Source organism: Notothenia rossii (assembly GCF_949606895.1).
Source record: "Notothenia rossii genome assembly, chromosome: 3".
NCBI classification, from domain to species: domain Eukaryota; kingdom Metazoa; phylum Chordata; class Actinopteri; order Perciformes; family Nototheniidae; genus Notothenia; species Notothenia rossii.
In genome coordinates this window covers 21562079-21577570 of record NC_136901.1, presented here as the reverse complement: position 1 = coordinate 21577570, position 15492 = coordinate 21562079, and the positions used below count along the sequence as shown (strand labels likewise).

The 15492-nt window shown below is 39.5% G+C and overlaps 2 protein-coding genes across 6 annotated transcripts in view; one reads left to right on the top strand and one right to left on the bottom strand.

Moving 5' to 3' along the window:
• The window catches only part of LOC307031005 (uncharacterized protein), a 131292-nt gene extending 119614 nt beyond the window's left edge, over positions 1 to 11678 (top strand). The window contains exons 2-4 of the mRNA XM_079667693.1: positions 6344 to 6587; positions 11138 to 11294; positions 11398 to 11678. Of these exons, the coding sequence (XP_079523819.1) occupies positions 6481 to 6587; positions 11138 to 11294; positions 11398 to 11487 (354 nt within the window). The 5' untranslated portion in view covers positions 6344 to 6480 and the 3' untranslated portion in view covers positions 11488 to 11678. The remainder of the gene's footprint in view (positions 1 to 6343; positions 6588 to 11137; positions 11295 to 11397) is intronic.
• Positions 1 to 15492, bottom strand: part of afap1 (actin filament associated protein 1) — a 161586-nt gene that overhangs the window by 67731 nt on the left and 78363 nt on the right. For all 5 annotated transcript variants that reach the window (XM_079667686.1, XM_079667685.1, XM_079667689.1 and 2 more), the window contains exons 4-6: positions 3299 to 3407; positions 2882 to 3093; positions 2541 to 2720 (exon numbers count right to left, since the gene is read on the bottom strand). In XM_079667686.1, coding sequence (XP_079523812.1) covers positions 2541 to 2720; positions 2882 to 3093; positions 3299 to 3407 — 501 coding nt within the window. The remainder of the gene's footprint in view (positions 1 to 2540; positions 2721 to 2881; positions 3094 to 3298; positions 3408 to 15492) is intronic.

The following is a 15492-nucleotide window of genomic DNA, read 5'->3' as shown; positions in this document are numbered from 1 at the left end:
TGGCCCACTACACCAGTAAGTAAATATTGATTGACCCAACTGCCTATTGCAGCTTTGCTTTCATATAATACTTTTAGTCGCTACAGATATGGTACACTTTTAAAGATACCATTAAACTCTTTCAAGCAGTCAAAAACAGCTTGGCTTTTATTTTTTCTGTGTATGCAAGTTCAATGTATGCTTGGGAAAAGAAACAACTACACATGTGAGGAAATATATAAGAGGTCTATGATTCTGTCAAGCAGTCATGTATAACCTCATATTTATTTTGTACAAGTAAAATACAAATATCATGTTATAAGCCAATTTGTAACCATTGCTACATAATAGTACTACATAACATTTTATTTTTCTCCAAATATATTTATAATCTGTATCCTTTTTTTCATTAGGAAGTATCGATATACAGCTTATCGACAGTTTGTACGTTGGTGCTGGGGTGTACTCGGCCCAAAAATCAGAGTCCCCCTGCCTGCATGTGCTGTAACCGAGATACGGAAGACTTACCCTGAACCGGGAGGCCGCTATCAGGGATTTCAATGGCCAAATCTGTAATTTGACATAAGTCATGCAGCTGAACTGGTTAAAATGGTTTCGCATGATGTAAATAATTTACAAAGTACATCATTTACAATATTATTTTTCCAAAGAAACATGTAAATATAACAACATTTTCCAAATCACAAGTTTATAAGATTGTATTAATTTACTGTTTGATAAATAAAAAAGGGTTCTTTTGTTAATTTTTCACTTGTAACATTTGATCTTTATTGCAGTGTACATTAGTCTATTTTGGTATATGTGCGAGCCCACAAATAATTAAAAGTGGTAAAAATAATAAAGATATTCAGACGTAATTCATTTTTGGCCTTACTTATTTCACTTCAACTTTTATATATTTCAGTCACTAGGCAAGTTCACTGTACTCTGGTGACATTTAGCTCAAGCTGGCATAACACCTGTAGTAACTTAATTCTGACCCGAGTTTTGTGCACAATCTTCCAGCACCCATGATCAATGTTTATAGCAATCAGGAAACATTCACAGCTCACAACTACACATCGCTTCCCCATCATGAATTGTTAGATAAAAAAAGTTTAGCGAGGTCCGGTTACACATATGTTGAGCGAAAATAGCGGAAGGATACAAAACAAACAATCCAGACGAGGCTGGTGTTTGCCACGTGTGACGTCACACAGCTGGGTTAATGGCTGGCAAGCTTATCGCTACCGGAGCGGAATAACACGGGAAAGTGGCACACATTTCATGTTATTTGGGGGGTATTTATGGAAAGAATCATTGATGTTGATATGTCAAATGAAACAGTGGAAAGTGATGAAGCGATTTATTAACACAGAATAACGTTTATTTTGGACATTTCATGGACTTTAAAGACCCTTTTGAGTAATGAAAAAGGTGTGCCTCAAAGTGTGGTCAAACTGAGGACTGAGTTGGCAGAGGCTAGCACGCACAAATGATTACATAAATACCTTTGCATCAGTGGATGTGGAGGGATCTAAAAATAGCTCACAATACACAGTCAAGGACTACAAAATAAGGATTTCCAGGAGATTTTCAGGAAAGGGAGGAAGAGCAAAGGTGAGGAGGAAGAGGGGGCTGGGGGTTTAATTTAAATCAAAAGAACAGATGAGGCCAGTTTTTTTGCCTGTGATCGAAACAAAAAAAGAGCGTAAAGGTGCTGGTACCACACTAACAAAATAGAAGCAGGGGTTGAAAAGCAAAAACACAGCCTTTCAGATGTTGGGACGATTGGTTTGTTTTGCTGACTTGTCGAGCAGCCAGAGGGGAAGATCAGAGAGTTGAAGAGGCGATGGGGTGAGGTACGCAGAGAAAGAATGTTTGACCTGTTTACAATATACCACCTACTCACACAAAATCAGGAAAAGGCTGAACCTGTAGAACAACAGCAAAGCTATTCTCATGAGAGCGAGACCCTTTATTCTTGGAAAGAATGAAATGGGAGCTACAGATCTAATTTTACCTTCCTGAGAACAACATCCAAATTAGAGCTGATTCCTGTGTGAACTCTGCTCCGACAACCTGTGGTGAACCACACTGACACTGTACAGCATCCCTCACTCTGTTTGACAGCTGATCAGCCTCACGAGGCCGTGTTTTAGGTCATCCTAAAAGAGTTCAACTATTTTGTGCCTCCTAACTTTAGTAAAACATGATACAAATATTAAAGTTTCTTTTTTTTAAATAATCTAAATACAAAAAACGTTTCCTTATTAATAGATATGTCAATCATCAAAAACGGCAAAGTCCCTGAGCAGTGCTTTGGCGAAGCTAGCTAGCTTATGCTACTTCTTGTGCAGAATCTACCCTGTTATTGTTGCAGAGATAGTAACTAGTTACTAGTTTGTCCTGGAGCTTTAATTGTACAGTATCACATGATCTACATTAGCAAATTAAGTTTGTTCAGTAGAGGTCAGTAGGACTGCTGTTTTCCTGCATTGGTGCAATCTGGTAAGAAACATATGACATATGTAACTGGTTTAGGGGTTGATTGTGTTTACCTTGAGCCACTCCTCTGCCTGCTCCTTGCTCTGCACAGCCAGAACCAGTGCATCCGCCCCCTGGTGGACTATCTTAAGTTCATGCTTCTTCTTTTTGCCATCTTTCGGAATGTGAGTGATGCTACACCCATACAGAGTCAGCTCCATCTGGGGGGTCTGGTCTTTGGAGGACTTGTAACACTGAAGGCAGAGAAAGGGGGCAAACATGATGCTCTAATGTTTTTGCAGTCATTATTTCGAGAATAACTGTTACGCTATTTGCATACATTCACACATTTGTACCTAGATCACCTGTAGAAAGTGTGCTTCGCTTGGCTAATATGAACAGAGGAGTCCCTTACCAGCAGTTTGTTCTCTTTGATGACACAGAGCAGTTTGGTCCACTGTCCAAAGCGCTTCTTGCGCAGCAGGAATGCACAGATCCGAGCGTCCTTCACCAGATCCATGGACGCCTCTGCAGATGGCCACTGGTGACGCATCTTCTGGCCCTTTCCATCCTCCTCTTCCTCATCATACGACTCATAAGAGCTGCTCATGGCGTCCGAGTCATAGTCTGAAAGGCAGGGGCAGAAGGCACAAGGAAATGCCTCATTATTTTTCATATTCTGCCTTTAACTGCCTTTAATTAAATGACCCGCAAAAATAAAACTTGAGAAAATATGTAAATGCTTGTTTTGTAGTTTGTGCATGTACGTATGGCTAGGTGGAGTAAATGGTAGGTATTAATGATGTGTATTGTAAATCAGTGTTCCACTCACTGGCTGTGATGTATTCGGGAGCTTTTCCAGGACTTAAAGGAACTGCTTCCTCATAGTAGCCTTCTGGTAGAGAGGAGCTGGGCAGAGGGGGGGGGGCGGTGTTTGGAGGCTGCAGAGAGAACAGAAGCGTCCATTGATTAGAGGGAAGTTCCAGTATTAAGCATATCAAATTAAAATGACACTGACAGCTTTCATCATTTACTCCCACACAAAATTTCACAAGCAAATAATTAACAGTTTAGAAATGGTCTTAACTAATTTAAATATGTTTTACTCTACTCATTTATTCTATTTATTTTATTCCTATTTGTCATGCAACAGACTACATCTTCACAAACCTCAGGTCATATGCCCCCTGTTTGGGTTGCTAAGGTTTTGGCAGCAGAATTAAAGTTTGTCCTTGAGTTTTTTTAGTAAATAGTTATCAAACATTTAGATACAAGTGGAAACATCTTAATAAGTCCTCCATCCGTCACTGCATCTTCCACTGATGGTGTCTATATATTCTTTATGCTTTGGGACAGTTTTCAGAATTAAAACACAGGTAAGTCTAAATATGATATATCAGTTAACTGAAGTGATGCTCCAAATGATTTGGCGCCTCTAATTTGATTTGGCGCAGTGCTCTCGCCCCAGCCTTCATTTAGTTCATGTGTTTTCAAGTGATAGTGTGCTTTACCATGGTCATATAGTGCTGTGGTGTTGTGTTGTGTTGTTTAGGACTGTATTTTATGTCACCTTTTTTCTGGGTTAGGGTTACATTACATACATTACATAATCAAATAAATGAGATGGTCCAGTTCTCTTGGCCAGCACTGTGAATCTTAAATCAAACTTTCCTTAAAGGTGGGGTAGGTAAGTTTGAGAAACCGGCTTGAGATACACTTTTTGTTATATTCCATGGAATGCTCTTAACATCCCGATAGCAATGAATATCTGAAGTGCTTTGACAAAAAATCCATAAAAAAATGTCATCTGTGGAAGCCGTAGTACTGTAAAAAGCACGACCAATCATCTGAGCCGGCCCGGCTAAAATAACTGGATGGCCTAGCTGCCTGTCAGCCTTCCATCTGTGCACAAGCTTATCTCGTGCCCTCATTGGTCATGTGCGCGTTCGTGTGTGTTGGGGGAGGGGCTCTATAAGGAAGTGGCAGATGTTCTCCGGTCGTGTATTTTCAAATTCTAGCGATCTCGTGCCGGTTTCTCAAACTTAGATACCCTACCTTTAAATAAAGTGAATGTGAAGCATCATATGATACTAATTAATCCCAGAACTTCGTATACAAGGTATTTCTCATTCACTGAGCCAAATGGAAAGGTCCTTCTTCCTATTTCTCTTGTCACAGTCCAAAAAATCCCCTCTCATACACTTCATAATACTACATCATCATGCTCATGTTTCTCTTTTTTCACCTATGAGTCAAGTGACAGGCTAGGCCCAGAAACCTTATTTTCATTTCCTTTGGGGGAGACTCTTGGAATGCATATGCTGCCCTGCTTCACTCCAAAGTCGCCAAATCTTTCTCCAAGCCCACCCTTAAAAACAAAAGAAAAAAATCCCCAGGAGAGGAAATCAGAGGGAAAGAAAGGCAGGGAAAAGAAGAAGAGCGGTCAGACTCCACTGTCATCCAGTATGGCACAATATCAGTGTGAGAGGTGGATGTGTTTGTGTTGGTGGGGGCTGATTTTTGATATGAGGACCGCAGCTTCATATCTCACCTCCCATTCACTTCCTTTCCATGATTTTAAAGCAAAAATACAATTTATCAGGGATAATTGAAATGTTTCTGTAAGCCTTTTTTGCTTGTGTAGGGCATAATACATTACACCTAAAAAAAAAATTGCTCGCTATTTAATGACCCAGACTTTAAAGGCACTGGGGTGAGGCGAGAATGTGTGCATACTTATATACAGACAGCATATAAACACAGACGGAATTTCCCTTTGCTTTCTCTATCAAAACGTCACACAGTGTGCTGCAAAAGTCTGAGCAGAGATTTCTTCAGTTTCGATGTGTTCCGCTCGCTGCTGCGCACAAACTACACAAATGCTATGGTTTGGGAACGCAGATCTCCAAACCATCTGTGGCCTATCCTCATACGATAGTATATTTGTATGTACTGATCTAGACTGGGGTTCTCTTCATCTACTAACAATTAGTTAAATTAATTTTTTGATTTAAATCCTTGTGGGAAGCCCCAGCCTACACATGAGAACAGCTCTACGTCACTTCCTGGCGTAATTACTGCCCCGCTCACTTCCTGTGAAAACAAGGCATCGGTGCCAAGAGGGAAAAATACTTTCATAATCCCTAAAAGCTGCTGTGTCATGATTTGCCAATAAAACAGGCTCCCAATACAGGACGAGATCATAACCGATGGTGAGTCAATACATGTGTGTCTGTGGGAAACACTTCATCACAGCTACCTGGCGATGATAATTAGGCTAATGCCAATTATCAAAGTAAACATTTTTAATGTTAAAAGTCAAAGTAGTGAGTGTAGATGCTGCATGGTCCGGCCCTCTATAAGGACCCATCAAACCAACTGGCAGGTAATCCTCCAAATTTCACATCAGAAGATGCACATACACTATCCACTCACTGATCTCACTCACATCATACTGTTTGTGTTTGTTAGAGGGCTGCTTGTGCAGACAAGTTATGAGTTTGATAATGTCATCTCATCTCATCACACACATAGGACCACAATGGAAATAAGTCCACAGGAATTATGTATGTTATCCTTTTAGCCCAAATGTGTGACTGTACCTTGTGCTGTTTGCGTTTCTGTCTAATAAAGTATTCAATCAATCAATCAATCAATCAATCAATCACTGATGTGATGAAGATACTTAATGGGGTGCTTTCAAGTTAGCTCTTGTGGTTGTTGATGATTGCTAAAGTGAATCAACACCGGTCTTATTCCCAGTCTCATACTGGGTTGGTGTTGGGAATGAGAACATATTGCATCAATCTTTCTCCAGAATCGCATACAGCACCTTAATGACCTCTGTGACGTTGTTGATTTATTGTGTCTCTCGTAGGAGAAAAGCTGGTGATCGGCTTCACTACTCGAGCTACACTCAACAGGCTCCTTGATGCAGGAGACATTACACTGCAGCAAGTGCAGAGGTTCCAGCAGGCAGCAGTGGCGTTTCTGGTGAGGGCTGTGGAGTATGCCATGAAGAAACTCCCCATGAGAGAGCCCCTGATAAAACATGCCATGTTTCTGGATGTCCAGCAGAGGGTAGAGTGTGGAGTGGAAGACGCCTTGTACTTTGTCGACAGGTTAGTTGGGGTCAAGGGATCAGAATGGGTGACTGTTCAGAAGGGGCATAACGCGAAACCCGCAGGTCCCCACCAACCCGTTCACGTATCTAACAGATATTCCCCACTCAGCGAGACACCCGCTGAGAAGCCAACTCTGGTTATTGGTAGCTCTATTATGAGACACGTGAATTTAGAGACCGATGCCTCCACAGTCACATGCATTCCGGGGGCCAGAGCGGGCGACGTTGAGGCGCATCTTAAACTGCTGGCTAAAAATAAACGTAAATACAGTAGGATTGTTATTCACGTCGGTGGTAATGATGTTCGTTTACGCCAATCAGAATGCACCAAACTTAATGTGGCGTCGGTGTGTAGTTATGCTAAAACAATGTCGGACACCGTAATCTTCTCTGGTCCCCTCCCCAATCTGATCAATGATGACATGTATAGCCGCATGTCATCATTTCAGCGCTGGTTGTCTTGGTGGTGCCCAGCAAACAATGTGGGCTTCGTGAATAATTGGACAGCCTTCTGGGGAAAACCTGGTCTGATTAAGAGAGACGGCATTCATCCTACTTTGGAAGGTGCAAATCTCATTTCGGCAAACATTTCAGGGCTCTGTGGACTTAATCCATGACAAACTGGAGTTGAGACCAGGAGGCAGAGTCGCAGTCTTACACGCTTCTCTGCGCTCTCTCCTAGGCAGTCATCCATAGGAATCCCGACCCCAATAAAATACCCAATATTAACGGTGTGTGTGTCTGCCCAAGGACAATTTAAGGTAAAACCTAATAGAGGTGTCATACATAATAACCTAATAAAAGTAAATGTAACAACTACTACAGTGCAACAAAACAGGAAGATTAAATGTGGTCTCTTAAACATAAGATCTCTAGCATCTAAAGCAATACTGGTAAATGATTTAATATCAGATTATAATATTGATATATGCTGTCTCACTGAAACTTGGTTGAGACATGAAGAATATGTCAGCATAAATGAGGCCACTCCACCCAGCCATATCAATACTCATATTGCCCGAGGCACGGGCCGAGGAGGTGGAGTTGCAGCAATCTTTGACTCAAGTTTACTTATCAATACTAAACAAAAATTAAATTATACCTCCTTTGAAAGCCTCATTTTCAGTCTTACGCATCCGACCTGGAAAACTTTGCAGCCAATCTTATTTGTTACAGTGTACCGTGCACCAGGTCCTTATTCAGAATTCTTATCAGAATTCTCTGAGTTTTTATCAGCTTTGGTACTTAAAACAGATAAAGTAATTATCGTAGGTGACTTTAATATTCATGTTGACGATGATAAAAATAGCCTTACTGTTGCATTTAATTCTATATTAGATTCTGTTGGTTTCTGTCAGAGTGTAAATAAACCAACCCACTGCTATAATCACACTCTTGACCTTGTTCTGACTTATGGTATTGAAATTGAGCAACTATTAGTCGAACCGCATAATCCTGCTTTATCCGACCATTTCTTAGTAACTTTTGAAGTACTGTTACTAGACTACAAAGCATTAGCCAAAAGCTCCTGCAGCAGAAACCTATCTGTTAGTGCTATAGCCAAATTTAAGGAAGAGATTCCACCAATACTTAACTCGATAGCATGTCTGCATGTAGGGGAGGAAACTTATACAAAATGTACACCCCCCCAAATTGATCATGTTGTTGATAGTGCTACAGATGCGCTGCGAATAAAATTAGACTCTGTTGCTCCTTTGAAAAAGAAGAAAATAAAACAACATAGATTAGCTCCATGGCATAATGCCGAAACCCGCAAAATAAAGCAAAAGTCGAGACAACTTGAAAGGATATGGCGTTCCACTAAACTTGAAGAATCTCGTTTAATTTGGCATATTACTCTCAATGAATATAAGAAAGCACTGCGTAAAGCGAGAGCAGCATACTACTCTTCATTAATAGATGAGAATAAGAATAATGCAAGATTTCTTTTCAGCACTGTAGCCAGGCTGACAGAGAGCCACAGCTCGACTGAGCCTTCTATTCCCATAGCACTCAGTAGTAATGATTTTATGTGCTTTTTTAACGATAAAATTGTTACTCTTAGAAACAAAATCAATGACCTCTTGCCTTTGACCAGTATAGTGTTATCAACAGCTCCCGGAAACGTAAGTTCTAATAATATTACACTAGATAGTAAACTAGAATGCTTTTCAGCCATAAACCTTGAACAATTAAATTCAATGATTCTCTCTTCTAAACCATCAACGTGTATCTTAGACCCGATTCCAACTAAGCTGTTAAAAGAAGTTTTTCCATTAATTAGCACTTCTTTATTAAATATTATGAATATGTCTTTATTATCAGGCTATGTTCCAAAATCATTCAAAGTAGCAGTGATAAAACCGCTTCTTAAAAAGCACAACCTCGATCCAGAGGTTTTAGCCAACTATAGACCTATTTCTAATCTTCCGTTCCTCTCAAAAATTCTTGAGAAAGCAGTCGCAAAACAGCTGTGTGATTACTTAAGAAACTATGATTTATTTGAAGATTTTCAGTCTGGCTTTAGAACACAACATAGCACAGAGACAGCTCTGGTTAAAGTCACAAATGACATTCTAATAGCCTCTGACAAGGGACTTGTCTCTATTCTTGTCTTACTCGATCTTAGTGCTGCATTTGATACTATCGACCATGATATCCTATTGCAAAGACTAGAGCACTTAGTTGGCATACAGGGAACTGCTTTAGGCTGGTTTAGGTCTTATCTATCTGAACGCTCTCAGTTTGTACGTGTCAACGATGAATCTTCCATGCAAACCAAAGTTAGCCATGGAGTGCCACAGGGCTCAGTGCTTGGACCTATTTTGTTCACCCTATATATGCTTCCATTAGGCAATATTATAAGGAATCATTCTGTAAACTTTCATTGTTATGCGGATGATACTCAACTATATTTATCAATCAAGCCTGATGAAATTAATCATCTAAATAAAATTCAAGACTGCCTCAAGGACTTAAAAACGTGGATGACCTTAAATTTTTTGATGTTAAACACGACCAAAACTGAAGTTATTGTACTTGGCCCGAAGAATCTACGAAACAAATTATCTAAAGATATATTAACTATGGATGGCATTAATTTGGCCTCCAGTGAGACTGTAAGGAATCTTGGTGTTATATTTGATCAGGATTTATCCTTTAACGCCCACATAAAATCAATTTCAAGGACCGCCTACTTCCATCTACGTAACATTGCAAAAATCAGGCATATCTTGCCTCAAAACGATGCAGAGAAACTAGTCCATGCATTTGTTACTTCAAGGCTGGATTATTGTAACTCCTTATTATCAGGGTGTACCAAGAAGTCAGTCAAGTCGCTTCAGCTGATTCAAAATGCTGCAGCTCGTGTACTAACTAGAGTTAGGAAAAGGGACCACATTACTCCTGTTCTGGCTGCCTTACACTGGCTCCCTATAGAACACAGGATAGAATTTAAAATTCTTCTTCTCGCCTACAAAGCCCTTAATGGGCAGGCGCCATCTTACCTTAAAGAACTCATTATACCCTATTGTCCTACTAGGGCATTGCGTTCCAAGAATGCAGGGTTGTTGGTTGTTCCTAGAGTCTCTAAAAGTACAATGGGAGCCAGAGCCTTTTCTTATCAAGCTCCACTTTTGTGGAATCAGCTTCCAGTTTGTGTTCGGACGGCAGACACCCTATCCGTTTTTAAGAGTGCGCTTAAGACTTTCCTTTTTGATAAAGCTTATAGTTAGGGCTGATTAGATTCAGCCCCTAGTTTTGCTGATATAGGCTTAGTTTGTCGGGGGACATCTTACTTCTTCCTTCTCTCTGTCTATACCTGTGTACTCTCATGTTCCGATTAACCCAGCTTCCCCAAATTTCTTTCTTTTTGGTGTCTATATACGCCGGGATCCGGAGTCATGGATGATCCTGCGGTCCTGTGTCATGGATTGCGAGTCCTGGATCTTGAGTCGTGGCTGCGGTCCTGGATCATAAGTCCTGGATGGATATCCTCGTGGATTCATCTTCTTATTATACACACATGCATTTCAAAACATTTGGACTACCTATGTTGCAAATGTATTATCTTTTCAATTTACACACGGCATCTATTGCACGTCTGTCCGTCCTGGGAGAGGGATCCCTCCTCTGTTGCTCTCCCTGAGGTTTCTCCCATTTTTCCCTTTAAACTGTGGGGTTTTCTCTGGAAGTTTTTCCTTGTACGATGTGAGGGTCTAAGGACAGAGGGTGTCGTATTGTCATACTGATATTCTGTACAAACTGTGAAGTCCACTGAGACAAATGTAACATTTGTGATATTGGGCTATATAAATAAACATTGATTGATTGATTGATTGAAGCCAAGTACATTTATCTATAGTGCCAAATCATAACACAAGTTATCTCAATATGCTTAATAAGTAGAACAGGTTAAAGACTCTTGGCTCTTGTTACATTTTCTTAACATTTTCCTAATAGATTGTAAAGTTTAATGACCACATCTGAAAAACAACCCGTTTCAGCTACATTACTTTACCAGATCAGTGCACATTGTGTTCTTTTTAGGTTTCCTGAACTTCTCCCATACAAAGGACCTGACGAGCGTGACAAACTGAGTGAGGAGTTTCTGGACTACCAGTCCATGGACATTGCCATGCCCGAAGACCCAGCCACGTTCGACATTGAGAGCTTTTGTGGGAACATGGCATCAATGAAGAATAAGGTAAGAATTATTCTGCACCCATTGAAATACCCATTGACGTAATCAACTTAATTCTATACAAAAATACTTGAGTAATTAGGCTTCCTATGTACATTTTTCAAAGGTGACCGGTATGAGCAGATTTGGGAGGCTCTCTCGTATTGCCAAGTTGGTGTTGCTGATGCTGAACGAGTGGTCTCTGTGGTGGGACTGAAGAAAACCAAAACCCGAAACAGTTTGGCTCTTGATGGAACTCTATCATCCATCATGACTGTGAAGATGGCAAACCTTGAGCCACAGTGTTTCAAATAGGAGCCTCCTCCCTCTATCATCAAGGCATCAAAATCTGCCACAAACACCTACAACATGATACATGTCATGTAAACCAAAACACACAAACAAATACATGCACTTTATGTTTTTATAATAAATATTATATATATTTTTTTCTGGTTCTAATTTTGTTACACTTAAAAAAAAATGCACGAAAGGAAAAGGCTGCTATTGGTTCTTAAAAGGCTGCTATGTTTTCTTTATATTGACATTTTATAAATAAATGTATTTTATTTGTCCAACTTTTTCTTGTTACAATTGTTTTCATTTCTACTTGAGCTGGTCAATTATTAACACTATATAAGCATGAGGAGGCCGACAGTGCAGGGAGAGCAGCTGGCATGGGGGTGAAGACATCACAACAGTCTTAATGTTCATTTAAATTGAGATATTCCATTTCCATACTAGCCTACATGCTTATTGCACAGCTAGCATTAGCTATATTTACCTTGTTTACACTTAGCGGTCCCATGTGTTAATCTGTGTTTACACTTGCATGTATGAGATCATTAAGTGCCTTGTAACTTCTTTTTTTTATAGTTTCACTCCGTTTGAATGTTAGCGGACTGCAATAAGTCAATAAAGGAGCATGGCTGCTCATTCCCTGGCTCTCAAAAGAGTTTGGCTGGCTGTTTAATCTATGTTCACACTGAGACAGTACAACACATAGAGAGAACAGTACACCTAGTGTGTAAGTACACACAAGCAGGTCACACAGTATGATCACAAATACATACAATCTGTTAAAAATATGTTTTTATTAAAAAGTTCAGGCTGCATATGTTCTCAGCCTTGGAGAAACTTGACATGTTTTGGTACATGTGTCTGAACCTCTCTAGTGGTTCATTAATAAAACAGATATTTTAACGTGTGCCTACTTTGTTCATGTACTGTTGAGGTTAATTTCAGTACGTGTGTTCTATAATGTATTTACAAAGTTTGAAGAGGAGGCAACTTTAGAATTGGGAACCTGTTCAGGTAAATTAGAGTCAAACTACTAGCTTATTGGTTATGAACAAGACTTCCTTTTAAAATAGGGAACATATTCTTAGATAGAAATACCTAATTTTGAGTTATTTAGACACAATTGTTACACAAGAATAGATCATATTTGTTAAGTTTTATTATGGGAGAATTACTATTCTTGTGGTACTACTGCCTTATTAGGCCCATATTGAGCAGAGCATATTAAGACCAAAACTCATGTACAACAACTTCCTTACTTGCAATAAATAAGCACTAATTAGAGGGTTATTGACGAAAAACTCTCAACTAATGGCTTATTACTTGTAGAATATGGTCATGTAGAATAAGGCATTAATAAGTGTTTTATAATTACTAATAAAGAGCCAATATACTGCTAATATGCATGTTAATTAACAATTAGTTGATGGTTAATTTGTGTACCTTAATATAAAGTGTTACCCAAAGTGTTTATGTACTTCTCGTGTCCGCACTCATGAATTTTCTTGAGAATGATTACTGTCGGTTCTGAACTATGAAGAAGAAAACCACATGAATAAAGAATTGCATCTTTTTCATATAAATTAATGTATTTACTTTGACATGAAGAATTTAACAGACGTTTTCATGTACCATCAAGGTCCGAAAGCTTTGAAGAAGAGAAGAATACAAGAATACATTTCTAGAGGAAGCACTGCTACAACCACAAGAACAGCAGCATTAACAGGTCATGTGCATGGATGCATATCAGAAATGTCAGAACTCCACAGTCATAATGTGTAATTAGGTAGTGGTAAAGGAGTCATGACCTTGGTTTGGACTACTTTGAGTGGGAAGTATGTCTGCTGCTCGGCCCTTCCCTAAAATGTGTGCCAACTATCAAATTTGCCCTGTGTAGAAAGACTGGACCTGAATAAATGTTCCTGCCACGGAGCCAATGGGATGCTGGAATGAATTAACTACGGACACAGGAAAGCCACTCCTTCGGGAGTGGCTTTGGAAGTAAAACTGCATTTCCAATGATTCTTTGGCATTTTCCCAATTTGGAAGCACATGTGTTTGCAGCAGCTGTAACATATATTTTTCGATGGCGAACAATGCTGACTAAAACAGGAAGGGCTGTAAATATTGTACTGGTGATTGACAACGACACCAAGCTACTTCACATATTTAATGCGTCTAACTATAAGTTACAAAAGTAACGACCAACAGAATACCCAAGCAAGGCTGCTCCCTGTTACAGAAGAGTTGTTTTGGGTGTTTATGGATCATAACAAAAATCGGAGCAAGTCCAGGGTGTGCTCAAATGATGCGGAGCTGAAGCCAACGCAAATCCCCCAAAATACATTTAGCCATTGACTTTTGGATACATTTTTGACAAATGTGTTAACTAAGGTGTGGACTGTTTTGTAGCCACAACAGCAACATGTTCTCAGTTTGCCAAAGCTCTGATTTGCAATCGACTTTCTCACTCCCCTCACAACAACAGCCAATATTCATGGGTATAGTGTTAAGAGCCACATACCACAATGTCCAAAAGTAAAAATAATAACACCAGATATCTGAAAGGTGCTTTTGTTTGTATGTTAATCATTCAAGCATTCATGCCTCACGACAGAAACACAAATTATATCCAATGCTTTGGTTAAACACTTTTCCTTAAAGAAAGGTGCAGACGTGTTTTACTACCACTTTGGAGATGGTGTTTGGGGGGTATTTGGATCAAGTGTACATTTTGTTAGGGTTGAATTAAAACTAGACTCAGCATAGAACTGCAAGAGAACTCACTTTAGTGGAAAATATACTTTATATACAGTCTATGGTACTGGTGATCAAGGTTACAGCACTGTATCCATAAGCATTACTCTTGTCAAACACAAAGCTATTGGCAGATGGGACAACATGTGGACAGATACCCATATACATACACCCCCTTCCCCCATACATTCTTCAAAACTTAAACATGAGGTCCAGCTAAGACAATGAGTAATAAATTGAAGCCAGACATCACAACAATATTAACGCACATGTGCAAACTGTATGGATATTTGTATGTATGTGTGTCAATTTCCACTTCACTTTGTTTGTTTAGTTAACTTAGTATTAACTTAGTTAATAAATAGTCTAAGTTAGCTTGCACGTAAAAGTTAGTAGGTGAATGATTTCACAATATGAAAAGGCAATGTCATGATGTCGGCTAAACCTCTACCATGATATAAAGTCATGTCAGGACACTTTTGTTTGTGAATCTCGGTTGTTATAACGAATAACAGCAGCACTAATGGAACAGTCTTTGTGTAGGTGGAGAACACACACACACACTCACACACTCACATACTCATACACTCACTCAATATTAAAAGAAAAACATCTTCTGAAGGCCTTAGCCTAGATAAAGACCTGCAAACCTCTGCGATACACAACTCATTGTTTCAACGACCCATGCTAGTGTTAACTCCCACAAAACCTTTCTCACAACTCTCATTTAAAACTCATTCCTTCACTTCCCCTCCACCCTTCCTGCTTCAGGCTGGCATGTTAAATGTTTGTGTGCATTCACCAGGATGCCAGCTTGCAGGCTTTACTGAAAATATAACTGGAGATGGAGATTGGGTTCAGTGTTTCCTACATTTCTCTCACTATACAATGAGATGTGATAATGAGGGTCAGCAGACCCAGCTAGCGGGGAACGTTCTCACAACTTTGGCTAACGTTACCTATTGGTTCTAACAAGGTTTTAAAGAAACGTTTTAATCTGATGTTCAAAGAACCGCTTTAGGATGTTTATTTGTTCAAATAATGTTCCTATAAGGTTTAAGGTTAACTAAGACATAACGTTTTAAATGCAACATTCAGAGGATGTTTTGAGGATGTTATTAAGGCCTGAGATGACAGAAAGTTTTTTTATAAAACGTTCCTTGAA